Here is a 21,332-nt window from a genome sequence, read left to right on the forward strand (position 1 = left end):
CCTTTCTTTCTACACATGTTAATGATTGCAATTCTTTTATGTCTAAATACAAAATAGCCTCACTCAGTCGTATTTACGGAATGGGAAACCAATGTGCGGATATTTGCTCGATTAGGGCACAATTTTCAATAGTGGTATTCAGGCTTTGTCCAAGGCTAATGTCTATGGACCAAATTTGTATTCTACTATTTTGATCACAAAAAATGTTGAATATGGGATTGTAAGATTTTCATTTCTGAATCTTAGATTGTAATATATCAACATTATTTAAAAAAAAACATAGTGAAAGTCTTGCGTGACTATAAATTAGCTATGTTAATCCATGTAGAATGACTAAATTCCAAACATTGGAAAAAGGAAAACACCCAAATTTAAATTAAACCCAAAAGTCTTGGTAACACATTCTTAATTAATTGAAGCATAAAAGATGTATATATTATTTATTTCAGGACCCCCAGCCAGCCCATCCTCGGTTGTCTCATATATATTCACATTCTCCATCTCTCTCTATATTAATAAAAACCCTAAACATCGTGCCCTTCAAGCTAAGATATCTACAATTAATTTCTCTCTCTCTCTCTCTCTCTCTCTCTCTTACAATCTCATCTCTCTTTTTGTTCATCATAACCCAGTTTTATTTGTCTTGTTTCATTTGTACTGTTCTTTATCACCTTCATTCACACCCTTCCAACAAAAAAAAAAAAAGGTTTGCTTTTTAGTTCCCTTTTCCTGTACTTTTTTTTTTCTTTTATCTCTTTGTGTCACTATAAACTATATAGCTTTCCATGTTGAAACTGGATTTTTATTTCATATCTGCATGCATGCATGCTGTCATGTAGGGTTTTGTTTGTTGTTGTTCTTTTTCAGCTTCTTCATATTAATTCAATCATATATGAAGTCAAAAAAAAAAAGAACACAAAAGAACAGTTCTTTTCATTGTCAATGGACAACAAATATGTCTATTTTTTTTTTCTCTTGTCAGCAGTTTAAACCCTTACAATAGATATATTAGTTAAGAGTATGTGTAAAATATTGTTGTTGCAGATATCAATAAAATGATGGCTGGAAATGGGCAGCTTTCAGTTCCACCAGGTTTTAGATTTCACCCAACAGATGAGGAGCTTCTCTACTATTACTTAAGGAAGAAAGTTTCGTATGAAGCGATCGACCTCGATGTTATTCGAGAGGTCGATCTTAATAAACTCGAACCGTGGGATCTCAAAGGTTAGTTCATCACATGTGATAAACCTCTTAAAAACCCCAATTAATTTTATTTACTAATGCTGATGATTAATGAATCACAGATAAATGTCGAATCGGATCAGGTCCTCAAAACGAATGGTATTTTTTCAGCCACAAGGATAAAAAGTACCCGACCGGAACTCGAACTAATCGAGCAACCACGGCCGGGTTTTGGAAAGCTACCGGAAGGGACAAAGCCATCCATCTTAGTAACTCCAAGAAAATCGGCATGAGGAAAACCCTAGTTTTCTACACCGGACGTGCACCTCATGGCCAAAAAACCGATTGGATCATGCATGAATATCGTCTAGACGATGACGATTCCGATGTTCAGGTAATAAAAAAAGACTCGATTTAACGATGAAAAATTGTCTGTAAAACAATAATTTAACATAAGATTTTGTGGCTTTTTTGCTATATGCAGGAAGATGGATGGGTTGTCTGTAGGGTTTTCAAGAAGAAGAATCTTATTAGGGGTAATTTTCAAGCAGATTTTAATCAAGAAGATAATAATTATAATCACATGAAGAATATTGCTTCATTATCAGCTCATCAAATGGAACCAAGGCCTAATAATAATCATTTACATACATTGTATGATTATTCCTTCGATGGATCCATGCATTTACCACAGTTATTCAGCCCTGAATCATCGGCTGTTGCTGCTTCTTCTTTTATATCCCCACTCTCTTTGAACTCCATGGATGTAGAATGCTCTCAAAACTTATTGAGGCTAACCTCGAGCAGCGGTGGCGGCGGAGGCGGTGGTGGCGGTGGACTGATGCAGCAAGATCAGATAAGATACAATGGTGAATGGTCGTTCTTGGATAAGCTTTTAACGAATCATCCTATGAGCTTGGACCATCATCATCATCATCATCATCATCAATCTCAAGCTAAATATATCCCTTCGTTGCAACTTGATCATGTGGGAAGTTCTTCACAAAAATTCCCATTTCAATACCCAGGTTGTGAGACAGCTGAGGGTCTGAAATTTTCAAAGTAGCTTAGAATTTTAGATCTATTTTCACATACAATGTTGCTTTTAAAAAAAAAAAATCATCTTACGAAGTGGCAAAAGACACTCTTTTCAAATCTCTGTTTAGTAGTTGAATTTGTATTTTTTTTTTTTTTGTCATCAATCTGACTTTGAATTGTACTGTGCCAAGTGCCAATTTTTTTTCCTTTTTAAGTAAGAAAAAACAAATTATATACAAGCATGTTCATGCAAACTAAAGGCAATTGTTGTGGGGTGTACTTTGTGGTTTTGTATCCTAGATGGTTGGATAGGTGAGATCATCAAAACAGAAGAGTTTGTATATGACTGGATTTGACCTCGACCTTATGACTTATGCTATATAAGTGAGGGAGATTGCTACTATTTGAATTAGTTTAGAGTCACCTCGACCTTATGACTTTTGGTATATAAGTGAGGGAGAATGCTACTATTTGAACTAATTTCTAAGTCACGTTCACTCTGTAAACCTACTAAGGTTTTTGCCAGAATTAAGAGACAAATCTCCGATCAGGAACAATATTAAACTTGTTGATGGTTTGACCAGTGATTACTTGAAAGCTTTCTCTCCTATTGTTAAACACACTACTATTGCTTACAGCAAGCTTCGAGGGCATGGTATCATGAATTTCAAGTAAGATTTCTTTCACTTGATTTTTTTCAATTCCTCATCACTTATGCTAAAATTAATTGAGTGATTATATATTTTCGTGGTGTAACGATACTATACTCATAAAGAACAATATACAAATGAAGTCGACCCTGTTATAGTTTCGGTGCTAATTTTGCTATAGTCATATTATATTTAAATCTGAGATTTAATCTTTCTGCTTTAAATTGATTTAATTTGTCTTTTATTTTTATAATATTTTTCATAGATCCAAATTTATGACATTGTTAACAATTTGGACTTACTTATTGGATTATAAAAATAAATGAATCAAATTATGAGGAACTAAAATGAAGAGAATATTAAATCCTAAATTCAACTTTATAAAGGGACTAAAACTATAATTAGATGTTTTTATTTCAAATGGTTCCCTTACAAATCCCAATTACCACATTGGAAAAAGGTTTGCAATTTTCAATTACAATCTGGTCCATCATGTCTGCTCATCACATTCACATTTTATCTTTTAGTGTGTGCAACTTCTTACTAGTCTAAACGATTACAAATGTTTTCGGTAAAGGTTGTTAGTGAATTATTTTAAGACTACATTATTAATAAATTAAGTAATAGTTTACAGAAATATAAATTCAACTTATTTGTATTTTTTTTGAATTTTATACTATTTTAGTGCTCAATTATCTCATTGGTTTAGGTTAAGAATGGAAAAACCCGAACCTTTTGATAGATTTGGAATCGATCCGTTTCGAATGAAATAGAATTTTTAAAAGAATGAATGCAGGGTGGGTGAAATTTTTTCCTTTAGAAAGTGATATGAAGCGATTATGGTAATTATTCGCCCCGCCCCACCTCACCCCGCTCCACTATATGAAATTATTATTTCATCCTTTTACATATATAACTATTAAAAAGGTAAAAAAATAATAACGGAATAAACTGGGATGAGGATGAATGCATCCAACATACATAAAGATGGTAATAATTTACTGAATTATACATTCATAGTGGAGTAAAGCGTGCTCACTATGGTACAATAGTGGAGGATTTAACAATATCCACCCTTGTTGTCATCCCTAATGTAGGTGGAAGAGTTGGAGCAAAAGTAGCATGAAGAATATTTTTGACAAATTTTATTATTTGGATTCCTTTAAATATCTTGACTTTGGACACAAAATATATCATTTAAAAATAATTAAAAGATTTAGCTGAGCTATTTTAGCACTTGAAGTCTAAAAGAATTTAGTCATCGTCCTTGTATTGTCCGCACATTTAAAATTTACTTCCACTATTTTTAATTTCAGGATTTTAGTCTCTTTATTCTTTTGATGTAAGAATTGAAGCTCAATTGATAAGACTATTAATTTTTTTTATTAAATTGAATTATGTGGTATTTTTAAAATAAAAAAAGTTGCTCACTTGGCCAATTTAAAACTTACATGGAAGCCATGTAAATAAATAAAAAAAAAGTATGGACATTTAATATTCTTCTCTGAAACAAAGCTAAAAAACCTTATAACACTAAGTCTAGAATCGAAAACTTTACAATCCCACATTCAAATAATTTTATTTTCCGCATGCGTAACATTAACCGTGTGAGTAAAATTTCTTATTTTAAAAGTATCTCATTATTTAATATAACGAAATTTTTTGATGATGCTATCAATTGGACTTCAATTATTAAATCACAAAAATAGAAGGATTAAAATTTAAATGCATGAAGAATATAGAAGCTGGGAGCATAATTGAACCTTTCTTGTAATTATTTTTGGATGTATATATATGCTCTCCACAAACTTTCTTTGAAGACTGTTTAACTTTCATCGTAATTATTCCTTCATGTGCTTGGACTTAAAATAATCTTTAAGATTGGGTTATTCTTAATTAGGCTGTTTCTGTTAATTTATTTAATTAAATTAACCAAACCCTATTTTAATTATTTACTATTATTGGGCTGAATTTCTTTGGATTTATAGCTAAGTCCCTTGGCCCAAGATAAAAAAATTCTGTTAGGTCTCAAATAAAAATAAAACTCTTTAATTAATAGAAGTTTGCTAAGTTGTAGTGGGCCATGTGAGAATCAGCTATCTTAATGGGCAAGTGAATATAGGCACTTGAGCTAGGTGCACAAAACTAATTTTTAATTTAAGTCTATATTTTTAAATTTTTAAATTAAAAATTAAATTAAATAATTTAAGAAAGGTCATATATTAATTGATTATTATTTATTGACTAATAAATGGTTCATATATAAGTTATTGATACACTGATAAGTGTATAATGGTACATCATTAATTTATTTTAAAAATAAATCCACTTAATTTAATGTTTAATAATGTGCCATACTTTAATTCATTGATAGTGTATAATTTTATATATTTTTGTGTGTCAAAATCGGGAGGCCAAAATAAAAGTATTAGTGGCGGCTCCATCTTAAAACAATTTATCTTACAAATTTAATCCCATAATTAATCCTAAATTTCATAATGTTTTAATTGCATTTTAAAATATATATTTTACTTAATGTATCAATTAATAAATTTTAAAATTTATATAGATTATTAAAACTTATATACATACAAAAATATAATAATAATAATAATAATAATAACTAGAAGAGCTAAGAGAAGAAATAACTTTTGTTTTTGGGATAAACTACACTCGTAGTTACAAACTATTAGTATATTTTATTTTGATCATTTAATTATAAAAATTAAAAATGGTTACTTAACTATTCAATTTTGACTTTTTGGTCACTAGTGAGCTAATGGTGGTAGTTTTAAAATTGACATAATAGAAACTTTAACCCTCAACATTTTTAAATTATGTCAATTTAGTCTTGATTCTAAAAAATTAACCCTCAACATTTACACATTGTGTAATTTTTTTTTGTTTTTAGTTTTGTTTTTCTTTGTGACATTGAGACTTAATTTTAAAAGAATGAGAGAAGATAAAAATTATTATCTTGAATTTTTAGTGCTTTTATTTTTATTTTTGTATATTTTCAATCAAAATTAGCTAATAAGTTTGTTTTTTGAATTTTTTAGGTGAAAGGGTCATACGTAAAAGTAAAATTACAAAAAAAGATCAAATTACACTATGCGTAAATATTGAGGGTTAGATTTTTTAGAATCAAGATAAAATTGACACAATGTATAAATATTGAGGGTTAAAGTTACTATTATATCAATTTAAAAACAGTCACCATTAGCCAACTAGTGACCAAAAAAAATTTACTAATAATTGAGTAATTATTTTATAATTTTTTATAGTTGAGTGATCAAAAAAATTTATTAATAATAGGGTGAATGTTAATATAGTTTACTTTTTTTTTTATTAATGTTCTTCATATTCGAAGTTTATATTTACCTCTCCATCAGTGCTGTATCTAACCATCGCATACAATACTTGACGAGAAGAAACAACTTTTTATATATGAAATGCAGAGGAGACATGGATGGGGGCAAAACCAGCATGAAAGCAACATGTCATCCAACAAATACTAAGCAATAAGAATCTCCACATTGTCCTTTTCTTTTTCTAATAAATCTTTTGTGTGTATAATAAACAGAAATGGAAGTTAATGAAGCCGACATTTTGGAACAAAAAATGGTGCAGAGAGCCTGAGACAACTGCCAGTCTACAATATCTCCTATGATGCCTTTTTCTTTCCTCTTTGCTGGGTTTTGTCTTTGCTTTTATCATCACAACTCTTATGATCGTGTGAAAGGTTTCATGGCTTTACAACTCTCTCTATGTGTATTTAACACCAAAATAAGTTGAAATTAATGATTGCAGTCCGTCGGATATATATTTTTTAATTATTTGAATTTGAATTCATAAATATATTTAAATATTTAATTATGTTTATAAATGATGTGAGTGTTACTGTTTAAATCCAAATTAAATACTATTATTCGTTGGATATTTAAATCTGAAAAAAATTTAAAATTTTTAATTATTTTTCAGATATCGTAGTCCATAAAAATCTGAATTGAAATTATTAAAATTCTATTTATATATATAAAATAAAATAAAAATATTTTTGTAATCAATAAGTTTGGATATCTAAACCCGAATCTATAATCATTATAGTCATTCTAATAAGCAATGCGGATTTAATAATAGATATTCGAGATATTCGCATCTACATTGAGTCTATAACAAATGATAATTTTAAAATCTAAACCTTTAATGATTGAATCTGTAATTCAAATTATCATATATTTAGCTATCGTTGTTATTTTTTATTGATTATTATTTAATATAAATTTACCAAACCGATTATTTAAAATTTAAACTTGAAACTTCACTTATCCAAAATCTCATCGCTCAATTTAATTAAAAAATATATGAATGTGCGTATCCCTCCATAGTTTACTTTTTCTAAAAAAATAAATAAATAATTTTGGAGCGGCTGCCATTTTGGATTCGATTGGAGAAAAAGAAGAGATAGCTAGGCTCCGAATCTCTTTATGCAAAATCGAAAGCCCCTTCTTCACTATTCAATTAAGCCTAATAATTTTATTCAATTAAGCCATGGGCCCCTTATTAAATAGGAAAATTTCTCTAGAGTCCCTCTAATTAATTATTCAGAAAATAAATTAATAATAAAATTTAATCCATTTTAATTTGGGCCCTCCAAAATTTTTAACTTTGCTCTCTAAAAGAACTTATAATTTTATCTTATGTAATCAAAAGGGGCAAGCAAGGGCCTTACCTCCCTTAAAAAAATTGCTTTATAGTCCCTTTTAAAATTTTAATTTTTTAACCTTTGATTAAATAAAAAAAATTTAATACAAAATTTTATAACCATTTTTTGGACGTCTCAGATAAAATTATTAACTTCGCCCCTGAATGTTAATATATATGGGTTGATATTTATTTTTTAAGACCCCTAGAAATTATATATGTGTGCGTGCATGCATGCAAGAGGGGTGGTGAAGAAATGTTTAAAATAGAAAGGAAAATAAAGCCTTCAAACTCACAAAAACAACAAAGTAAATGGCAAACACTGCAAAAACTCAGCCTCATGTGTCATAGTTGAGGTGTAAAAACTGCAAAAAGCCATTATTATATATGTAAAAGCAATCGATTTAATAAAAAAGAAGAAGAAACCTATTGTTGAATATACTGCTTGTCGCGGTGACATCAAATCAATACTATATATTTTTTGAATATATCTGCACTCACTTTTAGGCTTTACCCGTCCTATTCTTCCTCAATCCTTGTAATTTTTCATATTCTATTAAGTTGTTTGGTTGGTTATCAGTGAATTTTCTTTCTTTCTTTTTTTAATCCCTAAATAGGGTTAAAAAAATTGTTTTTTTAACAGGCAATATCCATATATTACTCTTATAATTTTACTTGTCAATAGAGAAAAAAAATCAAAATGTAATTTTATTATTTTAGTAATATATAATCTTAAATTTTCTAAAGAGATTATAAAGTAATTTTATCATTTTTCCCTTGAGGGGCTAAGGCCATTAGGCTGTGGGCTTTGGCTTAGATTGGAGTGGTCTTGAATTCCTATCAGAGTTGATATTAAAAATTATATAATGAAAAATTCAAGATAAAATTAAAAATTAGATGTCTAAAACTAAAATTTTGTTTTAAAAAATAACTTAAATTTAATTTTTAACTTTTGAAAGGGTCAAAATTACAATTTTTTATTTAAACAACTAAAAAAATTAAATTAAACCACTTACATTAGTTAAGCACTAAAAGCGAAATTATACCATCCTATAACGGGGGCCAAAGCGCTTGCCCTTCCCTACCCTTAATCGGATCAGAATAGGTAGAATTTGGGTTTTAAATCAAGTTAATTTTGAGTTTAAATTTTCTTAAATTTGATTTTTTTTTTTATTTTTTTAAAACTTAAAATTAATTTAAATCGAATTCGAGTTTAAATAAAATGAGTCAACTCTACCGATCCGACGTGTAAGAGAGAGAAAGGGCAGTCAAAGATTTTAGGTTTGTAATGATTTAAAGAGGTTGGAATGTCTTTTACCCAAATGAAAATGATATTTAAGAAAAAGAAACAAAGGCTCCACTAACATATACTCTACACAACACAACTAAAATAAAATTTTAAAAATAACAATAAAGAAAAGTTTTTTTTTTTTTGCCACATAAAGAAAAGTAGTTTAACAAATATTAATTTAACAATATAACAAGAAAATAATTAAAAGTAGAAAAATAATAATAAATACAAAAAGAGAAAGCAAAATATGATGGTGTGTCAGTTCCAGGTAGATTTCTTCATATAGATGGTGGGTCCATACATTGAATCCTCACCTATTGAATGATAAAGTGTTCTTTTTCTTTTAGAAAAGAAAAGCAAAGAATACAAAAAACTTAAAGAAATATATATAAATTCATTAAAATATCTTCCTAATGTTTCTTGCTTATTTATGCATAATAAGTTTTTAAAATAAGAAAAAAATTCTAAAAATAAATCTGGAATTAATATTAATTAAAATTTAAATATAATTTTTTTAATTTTGAATTGAAGGTAAAAGATTATGTATAGTATTTAAGTTTGCATAAATTTGGGTGATCTTTTCAAATTTGAATCTTTACAATGATGAGCTTAAAAGTATCAAAACCCTTCTTTTAATCATATATAAGACAATTTATATCATCTTTTTTAGCATGCTTTTATTTTTTAGTCATAAATTTGGGAATTCTACAGTAAGTTGGCTATGAAATCCCCTAAAAGTAAGTTTAGAAATGTTGTTATTTACAGGGTTGAATTGTTTTTAAAATTGGAATTAAAGAGAATTTAGATAAAAATTTATATGAAAAAATAAAAAAATAGTCTCGTTTAAAATATGAATTAAATTCTTTCTTTGTAAAGTTTAAGTCTAATTTATTTTATGAAATATATTATTTTATTTTGTTTATTTTATTTATTAAGTAATTTATATCGTATGTATATTAAATCTATAATTGTATATAATATTAAATTTTAAATATTAAAAACTATATTAAAATATTAAATTAAATTGAAAAATAGCATAAACTTTTGTAAAAAAGAATAATATGAGTGGGTTTAATCTTGGTTTAAGTTAGATTTGAGCAAAATTTAATGTTCATATTTTGTCTCAGACTTTGACAAATATAAAATATATCAATACTATATTAAGCATAACTCGAACCCAATCCAACTCAGTCCACTTGAAAAATTGAAATTAATAAAATTTGTTAAAAAAGGTTAAAACTAATTAGTAGATAAAGCTAAAAAATAAGTAAATATAATTTTAATTGTTTAATTTATCCAATAAAGAAAGCAATGGTTATTATTCGTTCAACTTGTCATAATAAAAAACTTGAACACACAATAGACGATGCAGCTCGACGAAGTCACAGCTAAAGTGATCATATTGTTGTTCGTTGATCTTATATATCAATTTAAATTTTATATCACTCATATTCTTTATATATGTAATGATGAACATATATATATATAAGATTAAATTATGGACCACTAGATCATCAAACTATATAATATTTTATATATTTAAAAGCAAAGAAAAGGTTTTGGTCCCCAAGCAAAATCCAAGTGTTATAATGTACGTAGAGAAGGATAGTAGGAGAGGCACATGCTATATGCCACCGTCATGCAAAAGCAATAAAAGTATCAATCCATATTGTTTAGGTCATGAAAGATTATGATACTCATTCTAACAATTGAATAATATTTTGTTTTTTTTTTGTCTTAATTTAATTGTGTCTCCAATGCTTTATCATTCTTTACACTTCCATTGTTAATATATTTTGCTATCCTTCAACTACAAGTTTGTTTTTTTTTATTGGTAACCACGACATAAAAGGTTTATATTAAGACATATGTATATAATATATATTTCTAGATCTTATAGTTAGAAGAGGGATAATTTTGAGACTTTGAAAATAATATTTGGATAAAAATAATGTTTTGAGTTTTGAATTTTATTAGAATTGAAATAAGGGGTGGCTGTTTGATAGAATCGAGTTAAATTGTTTGAAATTATTTTGGATTAGTCAAGTCGATGAGTCTTGTTATATTAAAAAACAATATAAGAGGCTGAAGAAACATAATGCTTACAAGGCTCGAGTTGTTTGCTTCGTTAGCTAGTAATGAAATATTAGTGTAAATCCTACAAGTCAATCATGATTAGCTTGTAATCTCTATTTAGAATTTTGAGTTAACATTTTTTTTGTAAAGTATAAATTTGAGACATTTATTTATCCATGAGTAAATTGTTAAAGTTAGTGATGTTTGGAACTTGTTTAGATAAAATCCTAGAACACATATGATATTAATAAGGAGTTACAATTATGAGATTTTTATGCATCAAAGTTGTGATTCTTAAAATGTTCTTGATCATCGTATTATCAAGATAAGACATCGATAATGCTCAGAGGTCGACATTTGTTAACCCTCCATACATGGGGATGTATACAACTGATCTTATAAGTTGAAATATGGGATACTTAAGCATAACATGTTGGTCTTTGTTACGAGAATAAGCACGCTAAACATGACCTGTTATAAGAGATCCATTTGATATTTCACTCTAGTGTTTATGAAAAACTCTCATGTGTTAGTAATCTTATACTTTGATTCATCACGAAACGGGCTTATAATAATAAATGCTTAAGGTAGGATGTTTTGGGTATAATATAAGGCATATAAAGGTGGTGGAGTGATCCAAAGGGATCCATCACCACAAGTGATATGAAAGGACATATCATAAATGTTCTTAACTCATATTAACCACAAGTCCTTGCTCGAGACAACTAGTCTAAGTTAATATAAGGAAATTCAAGACCAAAATGTATAAGCAAATGTAGGTACTGTGCCACACCTTTTAGCTTATTTGAGATGTTTTGATGAAAGGATCAAATTACCTATGAGTATCAAACATAAAAGGTTATCTCCAAAATTAATTAATTTAGTTTTCGAAGACAATTTAAAATACAGGATAAGGATAATAACAAATTCATTTGAATCTTTCATATCCTAAGACTATTATTATACAAAATTGATAATCGGTAGAACAATAATCTTAGATTGACGATGACAAAAAAAAAATGTGGATAAGTGATGGGGAAAAAGGGTGTAAGTTGCGACTAATAGCACTATGATGGTGGGCTCTTATTGTGAGTTACGACTGCAAAGAGTTGAATGGGGAATATTGTGAGTTTGGAGACTATGTAGATTGCTGAAGCCACACGAAGGTACAAGGATAAACACATGTCATTGGCATAACCTTAAGAATAGATCACTGTTTAACCATCTTGAAATACTGGTATAATCTTTGTATTGATATTGAAGAAAAAATAAAGTATGGACGGCTTGGCTAAGTGTCCCCACCCTACCTTTTGAGAGGGACATATGATTTCTTTTTTTTTGTTAGTTTGTGAGCTCTTACAGAAAGCAAAAGAAACTTCTTATCCTTTCCAAAGGTTTTCACACAAGTCGTTACACTTGGAATCTACAAAAGCCAAATTCCCCCAATTATCATTCCATTATTTTATTCTCTTTATAATTTTAACCCCCTCAAACCATATTCTCATTCACTTACATCCTAATTCTCCCCCCACCCCCCTCTCTATCTCTCTTTCTTAACAAAGCATCTTCAATGGCTCCAATGAGTCTCCCTCCCGGTTTTAGGTTCCATCCAACTGATGAAGAACTTGTTGCTTACTATCTCCACAACAAAATTACCGGTCGCCCCATCGAGCTCGAAGTTATCCCCGAAGTTGATCTCTACAAATTCGAGCCTTGGGATTTGCCAGGTAATATAAAATTCAGGATCAGTGTCAACTGGAGACTTGAACACGGGACTTTTTATTATGTATTTGATAGGATAGTTAATGGTAATGTAATGGTTTGTTGTTGTTGCAGATAAGTCATATCTACCTAGCAAAGACATGGAATGGTATTTTTACAGTCCAAGGGATAAGAAGTACCCGAACGGGTCGAGAACGAACCGGGCGACACGCGGCGGGTATTGGAAAGCCACCGGAAAAGATAGGGCCGTACAGTCTCAAAAGAGAGCTGTTGGCATTAAAAAAACACTGGTTTACTATAGAGGAAGAGCTCCCCATGGCATTAGAACCAATTGGGTCATGCATGAATATCGTTTGCTCAACTCTACTTTAAAGGTAATTTTATTTTATGTTTATTTATGAATTTCTTTTAATTTTACGAGTATACCATATAATTATTTATGACTGATTATTAGATGAAATGTAAGTACCAAAAAAAGGGTTAATTTCATAAAAAATCCTTAAATTATGAGCCCAATTTTAAATTAGTCCTTAAACTTCAAAGCATTCCTATTAGTTTGAATCTAACATGTTCAAAATGATCTATTAGTTCATATGTGTTTAAAATTGAAACCATGTCAAATACAAGTTGACATTTTAAATTGACTGAAGGACTTGATTGAAACGATACTTTAGTTTGAGAATTCAATACCAACATTCTGAAATTTAAGATCAAATTAAAATTTGATCCATAGTATAATGACATATTATTATATTAACCCTTTAATTCATCTTTTTTATTCCAATTTCCCCACTTCTTTTACACACTTTGCATGATGGTCCTTCTTTTATATGAAGAAATTGATTTCACAATTTTGGTTAAACAGGATTGTTATGCATTATGTCGTGTGTTCAAGAAAAACATACAAATCCTTAAACCAAAAGAAGAAGAAGCTGTTGGAAATAACAACAATGTAGACAAGGAAAAACAATTACATGGTGAGGAAACAAGTGGAAATGAAATCCCTAAAGGCAGACAAGTTGAAATTGAAGATGAGAATTTAATTACCTCCTCTTCAGATTTGACTCAAGGAACATCTTATGAAACTGGTATGGCCATGGCAGATGATAATCAACCTCCATTTACCTCTGATGAAGCTAACAGTTCAGCTAATAATATATCATCATCTCTTGCCATGGATTTCTCCCCCAACTTAATCCAGGTAACTAATTTATTATTAGTTTGGTTTTTTTTAATAATGGAAGAGGGATTGGGTTGTTAGGATTTCGAATTCTCAACTTAATATCAATTTCGATTTTAAATTTATAGAAGATTTTGTCACTGAACCAATAACTTAATCGATCTTAATATTTTGAGTTAAATAATATTAAAGTCGAGATTAAGTCTTAATTTAATTAATACCGCTATTATTATAAATTTAAACATATTTAAACACATAATATCTTCAAATTTAAAAGTTTATAACGGTTGAAATATAATTTTTTTTGGTAGGTCCAAACATAATTGATTAAGACTTTAGATGACATTGTAACTATGAATATTGAAGATGATGTAAGATGAATCAATAATGATTAGCATGGCTCTTAGGTCATTGCAATGGCCCATCCCAAAATAGTACATAATTTGCTTTAGATCACTTTTTGTTAAATTTTCATTTTAGTTTCATTGTGATGAAACTTAATTTTATATTTTAATTTGATATAGCTTGATTTTTGGCTAATTTAAATAATTAATATTATTGATAATTTTAATTAAAATATTGACATAGGTTATTTTTAAAATTACCTATTTCAATTTTTTATTGTTGGAAAATATTTTTTTAAATTTATATTACTATTTTAACCATAATAATTCACGATGTTAATTATTTGAATTAATTAATAACATTATGAAATTAAAAAATTAAATAATGTCAAATTAAAATGCATAGACTAGTTTCTAAATGTAAGGATAATAAAGGGACCAAAATCATAATTTAGTATTTAAAATTTTTTTTGAAACTTTTGATTATCTCCTTTGCCAACCCTAGATTTGTAAGGCAAAAATATACTATTTGCTTTATCACTAAAGGCTTCAAAATCACTCTCCAAGTCTTCCCTTCTCAACACAAACACATGGAAGTACTATGATCATTTGATAAAAATGTGGGTTGGAATTTTAACTTTTTGATGTTAAGGCAATTAGCATAAGTACATCACTCACTTTTCCTAAAGCTCTCTACCCAATACATCTCACTCAAATCATGCCCCTTTCTTTCTTTTGACTCACCTAAAACTTCTTTTCTCCCTCATTTTCCACAAAGCTAACATCTCTCATGTCTAGTGGACTGAGTAGCAAAGTTCAATATTCCTAAGTAAATCCTAGATTTAGAAGTGAAGTCAATTTTTTTTATAGGGTGGAATTTGAATTATAATTTTTTAAAAGAGAATTAAAATGTAATTTTGTCATTGTATTAAGATAAATTTTACAATTTTTAAGGGATTAAACTATAAATTTTTGTTCTTAGAGAGAGCATAATTAAATTTTGAATTTTAAGAAGAGTTGAAGTACAATTTTACCATTAAATTAACTTAAAACTTTACAAACACTCAAAAAATTAAAGGGGCAATTTTTCATTTTTAGGGGATTAGGGCTTTGGCTACCCCTCTAGTTTGTCCTCCAGATTTAATCAAAGTCTAATATGATTACACACTAAAACCTTTAGAGATCAAAAGAGAAACTCCAATATCACTTAGAAAAGAAAGTCCATTTTAATGATATTGTTGTTTCTTATTTGTACGCATATGGATGGAAATGCAGGCAGAAGGGTACACAAATGTTGAATATCAAGTTCCATATCCACCATTAGAGCTTGAAGACTTCCCACAAATAAATATATCAGAGACAAAGGCAGAAATGATGGATGAATACATGGTGTATGACAAGTATAAGGACTACATGAATGGATCTTTAGAAGAGATTTTCTCTCTTTGTCCCTCTCAAGATATTTCCATGCCTCTCTACATGCACCAAGATTAATCCAAAATACTAACAATTTTCTTTCTTTCTTTTTCCTTTTCTTTTTAACCAAAGTTACGAATTATTTTGTCAAGCACAACATGATAAGGCCACAAGTATTCTTGCGTTCCTTGTAGAAAAAATAGTTTTTTTTTTTAATTTATTGATTGTGGTTCAAAAGTTCTACTTCAATTTTGAAAGGGAAATGGATAAGTTCATTTTACATCTTCTCAACTAATGTATCATGTATATTTATATTCACAATATAGTAAACTTGAATTTGATTTTAGCCACATTTTCATTAGTTTTTATATGGTTTATATATATATATATATATATATATATATATATTAGTCTTTATCAACGTGGAGCATGAAATTTTTGGAGAGTTAAAATTAAATTGTATATTTTTATGATAGTAAAAATGTAATTTCATCATTTTAATAGCCTATATCTTTATAATTTTTAAAGATTAAATCAAATTCTTATCATTTTGAGAAAACCAAAATACAATTCTATCATTATTAATTTATAATTTTATAAATTATAAAAGGATTAAATTAAAATTTTACTATTTTATGTTCAATGTCTAATAATTTGTTTATTATAAAACTTTCAACCATTAAGTATATAAAAATTGAAAAAAAATATTTTAGTATAAGATTAATATAAATTTTAAAATTTTAACTATAATAATTTGTAAATGTAACAACCAATTTCTTCAAATAAAGATAATGACATGAATGGCACTTGAGTTTTTACAGATTATTCAATGTGATACATATCAGTTTTTGTACCTAAAATTTCATTCCTCTACTAATGTGGTACTTACCCCTAACTCCGTTAATGGCGTTGTGTCTGACCAACATAAGCGTGACAGGTGACTTTTTTTTCCACATCATGTGACATGTCATCATCATCCTATTCAGTCACTATAAGTGACGAAGAACAGTTATTCCTAGCTTTTATTTACCCTTTCCATGGCAAGAATCCAATCAAAACCTTTTGCCAAGAATGATGAACCACTCGCAGCCCATAAGCTCTCAAAACTATTACAGTCCCACAGCAGCCTCAAGTATCAACAGCTACTAAAGATCCAATGCTAATCTCTTGGCCGAATTTTGATTTTGCATCTTGGATGAATAAAAATCTTAATTATTGTTAAAATATTGTGTTAATAAAGCGTTTTTTTTTTTTTTTGTTGTTGTTGTTAAAGAACGGCATATTTTCAAGATTTTGTTCCTTAACTCTAAATAGGGTTTAGGGGCGCCTCTTAGTATATAAATAAGGCATCATGATGGCGCATTGACCTTCTATACGCTAGAAATCATGGATTCAAACATATAACCTTTGCTTCTTTCAAAAAAAAACATATAACCTTTGCATTATTAGCATGATTAGAAAATATTCAGATTATGCATGTTATGATCCCTTACAAACGTTACGTATATTTAAATATTTAATTTTAATCCTTTCAAGAAATTTCATATTAACACAATGAATTCAAGATGCTATTTTTGAAACACTTTCCAAAAAAAAAAATTTTAATTAAATTTTGGTTGATAAATGGCAATGAAAAAGAAACCATTTCCTTACCAATTTGATTAGCCCTCTGTAACCTTACTTGTTGCAACATAAATCATTAAATACAATTAATTGTTTCATTATTATCATGTAAAAGAAAAAAATTTGTCTAGATGTCTTTGTACAAACAATATATTCTTAGAACCTAACTTAAATGAAAAGCAAATATAGTAATCATAAATTTCATAAAACTTAAATATTGTAAAACTATCCCACTAAAAATATTTGGATCATGCATTCTAAAGATGTAAAGGTAACTTAATTTATATACGCACAAAGTAGGTACCTTAAAGTTCGATAAAAGTATCATAGAGATTTTTGTATTAAAAGTCGGATTGTATTTTATTCTTTTTAGTTAAAAAATGAGCAAACTAGTTTCTGTACATTAGATTAAAGAGCAAAGTGATCCTTCTACTAAAAATTGATCTCTGTACATCAACATTAGGTATATGGGGCACGTTATGTATAACTGTATGATTATTCCATCAACACTAGTTTTTAACTATAGAAATGGATGAAATTTTGAACTGAAAGAACCAGTTTGCTCTTTGATCTAATCTACATTAACTAATTTGCTCATTTTTTGAGTAAAGAGAGTAAAACACAATCTCACTTGTAGTACAAGAGCCTCCATAGTATTTTTACCCTTAAAAGTTCCATCCAAAATCATCCATTGCTGCAGACAGAAGTGTGGACTCAAGTAAGCCAAGGTCAAAGCTACCAGCACCACCCTCCATTAATGAACAATCCATATCAATTTTATCATCATTCTCTTGCTGTTGTGGTTGTGGCATTGGTGGCAAGCTATCCACTCTTGGTTCTTCAAATGTTTCAACCACAGCATTAGCATCATCCCAAATGCAAGGATCACTTTCATACAACATGTTACCAAAGCAAGATGATGAAGAAACAAATGGGGTATCCATTGATGAACCGTAAAGGTTTTGAGCATAAGTAGTGTTAGGGTTTGGGCTTTGATGAGGGAATGTAACAACAGGTGGCGGTGGGTTCATCATCATTGTGGTGTTGTTGTTGTTGTTGGTATCTTTAGCATGTGAAGTGATGTTGAAAACAGTGAAGGAACCATGTTGTGATTGTGATGATGGTGATGATGATGAATATTTGCATGCAAGTTTATTAGAAGCTCTTTGACGTGAAGAAAGGAGGTTGTGCGTTTTGGGGTCAAGGCCTTGGGAGAGTAGCTTTTTCTTAATGCAAGAGTTCCAAAAGTTCTTCACTTCATTGTCGGTTCTCCCGGGAAGATGCTTGGCTATTTGAGCCCATCTGTTAAATGATAATAAAAGCACATTATTCAATGATATGTACAAATGTTAACCAAGGGTCAAATTCCATAAAAAGTCCCTTTACTATGTGTTTTATATTATATATATATATTTATATATATATATATATTCCCAATTCACACACTACAGTGTGATAGTGAAGCAAATCACTGCCAACACACCCCACAGCAGCCGACACACCTACTATTCGAGCCCAAGCAACTTTTAAGGAAGGTGAATTCCCAGTCAATGGACCACAACTCAAGATTCATATTTTTGATAGATTTAGTTCATATATGTATTTCAATCCTAATGGTAGTTTTTTTCGTCAATTCTATCAAATAATCTGACTTATTTTTATAAACATGTAATGATCTAACATATACACCTTGACATTTTTTTTATGATTAGACATATAGTTGTTTAACTGTACAAACATGCCTAGGTGGGCAATATCACCACATATATTAAAAATAAATCACGTAAAATTATTTGACAAAATTAATGGAAAAATATTTCCTCAAGACTCGAAAATACACATTTCAAAAAAATAAAGAAACTAGAAATGATCAAACTATAGTGGAAGGACTAAATCCGCTAAAAACACATAATACATGGACTTTCTATAGAATTTGACCTTTTTCAAAGATATAAATGGAATCCTTCAATATAATCCATATAGCTACCTGTTGCCTAAAATTCTATGAACATCAATGATTATCTGTTCTTCCTCAGCTGTGAAAGAACCCCTCTTCAAGTCTGGTCGTAAGTAGTTTATCCATCTCAACCTACAGCTCTTCCCGCACCTCTGCAAGCCTGCCACATCAAAAATAACTATCATCTAAAAACTTGCATGACAACCCATTTTCACATGTTAATTTCAATGAGATTATGATATAATACCAGCAAGTTTAGGGACAGAGCTCCAGCTTCCATGGCCATGGGTAGTGATATGTTTGACGAGCTTGTCATCTTCTTCGGGTGACCATAACCCTCTTTTAACCTTCTGTTTGCTGCAGCAACGATGGCCCATCCCTAAACACTCAGCTCATCAGCCTTTGTTTTATCACCACAGCCCTTCCATTCCCATTAAGAGGAGTTCACTCTTTCCAATTACTATTTAGAAGGAGACCTTGTCTCATATATATATATAGAGAGAGAGAGAGAGAGAGATTTGTCATTGAAATAAGACATGTCAAACTATTGGCGGTACATGTAAATTTACAAGTACATCCCAATGGAAGTTTGTGAAACACACATTGCATGCCTTGGACTAGGGTTAAGTGATTATAAATTTTGATATGAGCCAATGTATTAGATTTTAGAGGATTAAATTAAAATTTTATAATTTTAGACTATAATTTTATCATTATTTATAATTTTATACATTTTAAAGAAAAAAAATTATAAGTTTTGATTTTTGGAGAGGCCAGAACTTCTATCTATCCTTGCCACTGCCTTTGCTCAGTGGTAAAGAATTTGATAGATTTAAATTTTATAGATGAAAAAAAAAAAAATTACCATGTCTAAAGGTCTCATTTAACTCAATTTTAAATTGAGTCAAGATATTATTATCAAGGTATTTTTTTGTTGTACATTTCCAATTGACTCAAATATCTTTTGTAAGAGAAAATCATTGTCAATTCCCATGCCAGAAATAAGAGATTTTGAAATGAACATTTAATGCTACTAAATCAAAAGTTGTGGTTTGCTATCGGAATATCGAAGAGTCTTGAATGAAATAATTTCTTTTTGTAAAAAAAGAAAAAAAATATTAAACATAAGGGTCCCATCCCATTGATAAAATGAAGGTGAAACAATATTTTGTCAATTGGAGTATGGAATTGGGTCACTTGTAGCTCACTTTTTCTTTTGGCGAGAGTGACACTCGTTACTTCACTTCTTTCTCACTCCTTGTATTTGTATTCTACAAAACACGATCAAGTTAAAGCCTTCGCATTTAATTAAATGTATTTATATAATTATTTTTTTAAAAGAGCAACTTAATTAGCTTTTTAGTGCTGATTAGCCTGTCTTTTCTTTTCTTTTTTCCCAATATGTTTTTTACTTATGCTGTGTGTATTGGATCATCCATCGGAATGGGTCAAACAACAAAAGGCCGACAGAGAATATTGGTCCCTTAAAACCATTTATGTCAGAAAAGAAATGTGCTGGAATTTTAACTTAAGGCGCACTCATCTAGGACTAGATAGCGCCATCAAAATAGTTATAAGAATGGGATGAGTAGTCTATAAATTTAATCTTAATGTTTATCTCTTTTATCATTTTGGTACTAATTTTCGAGATGCATCGTTTTAATCCTCAACTTTCAAAGTTTAGTTAAATTAATTTTTATTAAAAGAAACAGCCGCTCAATTATTAAATTTTCTACGATTCTAACATTGTAATTGAAGTGATAGTTTACATATACTTTATTATTGACGTAGATATTTTTTAAAAATTATTATAAATTATTTTTTTAATAATTATATTTTTTTTTTATAAACTTAAAATTTTAATAATTCAATTATTTTTTTTATAAAAAGATGAACTTAACTAAATTTTAAATTTTGATTAAATGATTATTTGTTTTTGATCAAAGGTCTTGTGGATTAAGTATGACTAGTTCAAACTCAATTCATCTTTTAAAAATCAATCTATGTTAGTTGGATAGTTGGAATTAATTATGAGTTAATTTGGGATTTTAAATTTTTGAAAAATTAATTTTAATTTGAGTTATTTCGGATTGAGGTTAATTTTAGACTTGAATCATTTAGGATTCAAGATGTTTTCAATTTGGGTCAT

General features: G+C 29.0%; 3 protein-coding genes across 3 annotated transcripts; 2 read left to right on the forward strand and 1 right to left on the reverse strand.

The window, feature by feature from the left end:
• The first annotated feature begins 481 nt into the window (after nt 1–481).
• On the forward strand, nt 482–2,479 carry LOC108469865 (protein SOMBRERO). Its single transcript, XM_017770940.2, has 4 exons — nt 482–706; nt 1,045–1,224; nt 1,305–1,576; nt 1,667–2,479. Exons 2-4 carry the CDS (start codon nt 1,056–1,058, stop codon nt 2,246–2,248), a joined length of 1,023 nt encoding a protein of 340 aa, XP_017626429.1. The 5' UTR covers nt 482–706; nt 1,045–1,055; the 3' UTR covers nt 2,249–2,479.
• A 9,971-nt stretch (nt 2,480–12,450) lies between these two features.
• Nucleotides 12,451–15,958, forward strand: LOC108469367 (NAC domain-containing protein 54-like). Its single transcript, XM_017770258.2, has 4 exons — nt 12,451–12,668; nt 12,778–13,037; nt 13,529–13,864; nt 15,463–15,958. The coding sequence occupies exons 1-4, from the start codon at nt 12,512–12,514 to the stop codon at nt 15,679–15,681; spliced, it is 972 nt and encodes a 323-aa protein (XP_017625747.1). The 5' UTR covers nt 12,451–12,511; the 3' UTR covers nt 15,682–15,958.
• Nucleotides 15,959–17,764: 1,806 nt separating this feature from the next.
• Nucleotides 17,765–19,649, reverse strand: LOC108468480 (myb-related protein 308-like). The gene is made up of 3 exons (XM_017769360.2): nt 19,431–19,649; nt 19,214–19,343; nt 17,765–18,528 (listed from the first exon to the last, which is right to left on the reverse strand). Exons 1-3 carry the CDS (start codon nt 19,558–19,560, stop codon nt 17,892–17,894), a joined length of 897 nt encoding a protein of 298 aa, XP_017624849.1. The 5' UTR covers nt 19,561–19,649; the 3' UTR covers nt 17,765–17,891.
• Between the last annotated feature and the right edge of the window lie 1,683 nt (nt 19,650–21,332).

Source organism: Gossypium arboreum, chromosome 8 (assembly GCF_025698485.1).
Source record: "Gossypium arboreum isolate Shixiya-1 chromosome 8, ASM2569848v2, whole genome shotgun sequence".
In the NCBI taxonomy this organism is placed as follows: Eukaryota; Viridiplantae; Streptophyta; class Magnoliopsida; order Malvales; family Malvaceae; genus Gossypium; species Gossypium arboreum.